Consider the following 3,798-nt stretch of genomic DNA (forward strand, 5'->3'; position numbering starts at 1 on the left):
CACAATTCATCGGTCTCAGTAAACACACCGCAGAAAGAAGATTACATCGAATAGATCTCCACAAGAGAGGGGGAGAACTTTGTATTGAGATTCGAAGAGAGAGAAGAAGCCATCTAGCTACTAACTATGGACCCGAAGGTCTGAGGTAAACTACTCACACTTCATCGAAGGGGCTAGGATGATGTAGAAGCCCTCCGTGATGACGGCCCTCTTCCGGCGGAGCTCCGAAACATGCCCCAAGATGGGATCTTGTGGATACAGAAATTTGCGGCGGTGGAATTAGGTTTTTGGCTCCTGTTCTGATCGTTTGGGGGTACGTGTGTATATATAGGAGGAAGAAATACGCTGGAGGAGCAACGAGAAGCCCACGAGGCAGAGGGCGCGCCCTAGGGGGGCGCCCCCACCCTCGTGACCGCCTCTTTTGTTCCTTGGAGCAGGGTCCAAGTCTCCTGGATCACGTTCGGTGAGAAAATCACGTTCCCGAAGATTTTATTCCGTTTGGACTCCGTTTGATATCCCGTTTATCCGAAACACTGAAATAGGCAAAAAAACATCAATTCTGGGCTGGGCCTCCGGTTAATAGGTTAGTCCCAAATATAATATAAAAGTGGAAAATAAAGCCCAATATAGTCCAAAACAGTAGATAATATAGCATGGAGCAATCAAAAATTATAGATACGTTGGAGACGTATCAATGTAATGCTTTATTTATGTATTGTGTGAAGTGGCGATTGTAAGCCAACTATGTATCTCTTTCCCTTATGTATTACATGGTTTGTGTGAAGATTACCTCACTTGCGACATTTCTTTCAATGCGGTTATGCCTCTAAGTCGTGCTTCGACACGTGGGAGATTTAGCCGCATCGAGGGCGTTACAAATGACCCGCTAGATGGGCAAGTAGCATTCATGATCGATAAATCCTTGAAGTATCTTGCTCGCAAAACCCTAGCACAAAGGGAGTCCGGTATTTGCAGAATCCTCCACGCTTGTTTTCCCAATAGCACCTGGTTGAAAGCCTCAAAGTTTCGGAAGCCCATGCCTCCCTCTCACTTCGACATGCACATCTTGTCCCAGGCCACCCAGTGCACCTTGTTCTCACCATGAGCTGAACCCCACCAGAAGTTAGAGGAGATAGATGTCAGGTTCCGACACATTTTCTTGGAGAGTTGAAAACAGCTCATAGTGAACGTCGGTGTCGCTTGCAGCCTGGATTTTGCAAGCACTTCGTTCGCAGCCTTCGAGAGCCCTTGTCCTTTCCATCCCATCACTTTTCCTTTTGAGCTCTCCTGCAAATACTTGAAAGTACAATCCTTTAACCTGCCCACCGCCGTCAGTAGGCCAAGATACTTCTCACTTAACGCCTCGGAGTTGATGCCAATAACACCCTTTAGCAAGTTCTTGTTATCCTCCGTGCTGCCTTTACCAAGGAAGATGGAGGACTTCTGTAAGTTCACTCTCTGACCCAACACATGCTCGCATACTTGAAGGATATTACAAAGTGTCTCCAAGTTGCCCTGCGACCCCTCCAGGAACACGATACTATCATCGACAAACAAGAGGTGAGTCACGTGGGGGCTAGTGCCACCAAATGAAACACCACTGATCCTTTTTCCTGCTGGGCTCTCTTCAGGAGGGCAGAAAATCTTCAACACATAGTAAGAACAGGTATGGCGATAGCGGGTCCCCCTGTCTGAGGCCACGAGAGGGAAGGAACACATCTGACAGTCCACCGTTGAGTTTAACTGAGAACCGGTCTGTCTTAACACACCTCATGATCATGTCAATCAACCCCTGCGCAAAGCCCAGAGGCCACCTACTCCAAGAACGTCCATTCAACATGGTCGTATGCCTTCATCATATCCAGTTTGACAGCACATAGAGGCTTCTTCTACGCTTACGGGTCGCATGCACACACTCATAAGCAACCAAAACATTATCAGTAATAAGCCTCCCTGGGACAAAGGTGCTTTGTTCCTCAGAGATCATCACAGGAAGAATTCTTTTGAGTCTGTTTGCAAGCACTTTAGCTGCCACTTTATATAACACATTACAAAGGCTGGTAGGACGGAATTGACTTAGCAGCTCCTCGGAGTTTACCTTGGGAATCATTACCAGGATAGTGTCATTGAAAGAGTCCGGGGTAGATCCACTTGCAAGGAAATCCCGAACAGCCTCACATACATCCGTCTTCAAAAGAGTCCAGTGTCTCTGGTAAAACAAGGTGGGCAGGCCGTCCAGCCCTAGGGCTGTTGTTGCTCCCATCTGGAAGAAGGCTTGTTCAATCTCCTCATCCGATATGGCTGCAGTTAGCTCACCATTCATGTCACTATTCACCACCTCATCCATGAGCTCAAGGATCCTGTCTGCCCCACCTGAACCCTCCGACGTGAATAGGTTGGCATAAAAAGATGCCGCCATAGCTCGCATCCCCTCATCAATAGCGCATTTGCTCCCATCCTCACGCCTTAGGGCACGCACGGTGTTTTTTCTCCTTCTATGGCTGGCCCGATTTTGGAAATATCGAGTATTCTGATCTCCCTCGCGCAACCAACCAACTGTAGATCGCTGCTTGTACATGATTTCCTCCCTCTCATATAGCTCCCGCAGCTGGCCCTCTAAATCCCGGACCTCCAGTCAGATACCGGAGACTAGGGCATGCTGTCTCGCCTGTTCAAGATCAATCTTGAGCTTCTTTGTCTGTCGCCGAACTGAGCAGAAAACAGTTCGGCCCCAATGTTGCATGTCCTCCGTCACTGTCTTTAGTTTCTCGCCCATGCTCATCGCACCACGACCAATAGCTGCCACCTGGTTCCATGCATCCGAGAACATAGCATCATAACCTTCGTGCTTCGTCCACATCTCCTCAAACATGAACCTCCGTGGTCCATTCTGCCCGGCGTCGGGAGCCGTCTCCCTAGCCCTAACCAAGAGTGCATTATGATCGGATTCTTCGGTGATAACGTGTTCAACAGACGTGTGCGGATACATGCCCAGGAAGCCGTCATTGCATACCGCCCGATCCAGTCTAACCTCGACATTGTCGGCCCCCTCCCTCCTGTTGTCCCATGTAAAAGGGTATCCGAAGAAACCCATATCAGCCAGACCACAATCCGCACTCCCTAAAGTCGTCCATCTGCGCAAAATTCCTCAAGTTGCCACCATGCATGTTGTTCGGACAAGAGAAGAGCATCATTAAAATCACCGAGCACAATCCACGGTTGGTCGTCCTGCCTTCTAAGGTACCGCAAGGCCTCCCAAGATTTTGCACGAAGTTCAGTTTTAGGCTCCCCGTAGAATCCAGTGATTTTACATGCCTTGCCCTCAAACATCACCGTGGCATCGATGAAATATTGACACCAAGGGCGAATCGTCACTTGCACATTGTCTCTCCACCATAGTGTCGTGCCACCACTTCTCCCATTGCAATCAACAGCTACCCCCTCCTTGAAGCCTAGGCTCCACTTTAGCCTCTCCATAGCCCTAGACTTCTTTTTTGTCTCACTAAGGAAAACGACCGCTAGGTTTTGGGACCGTACCAGGTCTCTGAGTTCGTCAACTGTCGAGTCCAATCCCAGTCCTCGACAGAACCGGTTCGTGGTTCGAGGAACCGGGAACGGCCTCGACCCCTACGGGTTAATTTCGATGAATGGCCCGGTCCAGTTGGCAGCTCCTGATTGGCCCAGGACCAAACTTGCACATTTGTTGCAAGTTGTAGGATGAATTTGTTGCATTTTGCAAGTTCTAGGGCCAATTCATCACATCCTACACAAGTTCGAGGACCTGCGGTGATATTACCT

General features: G+C 49.1%; 1 protein-coding gene across 1 annotated transcript; it reads right to left on the reverse strand.

The window, feature by feature from the left end:
• Window positions 1–2,635: 2,635 nt before the first annotated feature.
• LOC147962625 (uncharacterized) lies at window positions 2,636–3,094 on the reverse strand. Its single transcript, XM_087534252.1, has one exon. It carries the CDS (start codon window positions 3,092–3,094, stop codon window positions 2,636–2,638), a length of 459 nt encoding a protein of 152 aa, XP_087390378.1.
• Window positions 3,095–3,798: the final 704 nt, after the last annotated feature.

The sequence above is a fragment of the Triticum urartu genome, chromosome 7A (assembly GCF_056163025.1).
Source record: "Triticum urartu cultivar PI428250 chromosome 7A, HENAU_Tu73, whole genome shotgun sequence".
In the NCBI taxonomy this organism is placed as follows: Eukaryota; Viridiplantae; Streptophyta; class Magnoliopsida; order Poales; family Poaceae; genus Triticum; species Triticum urartu.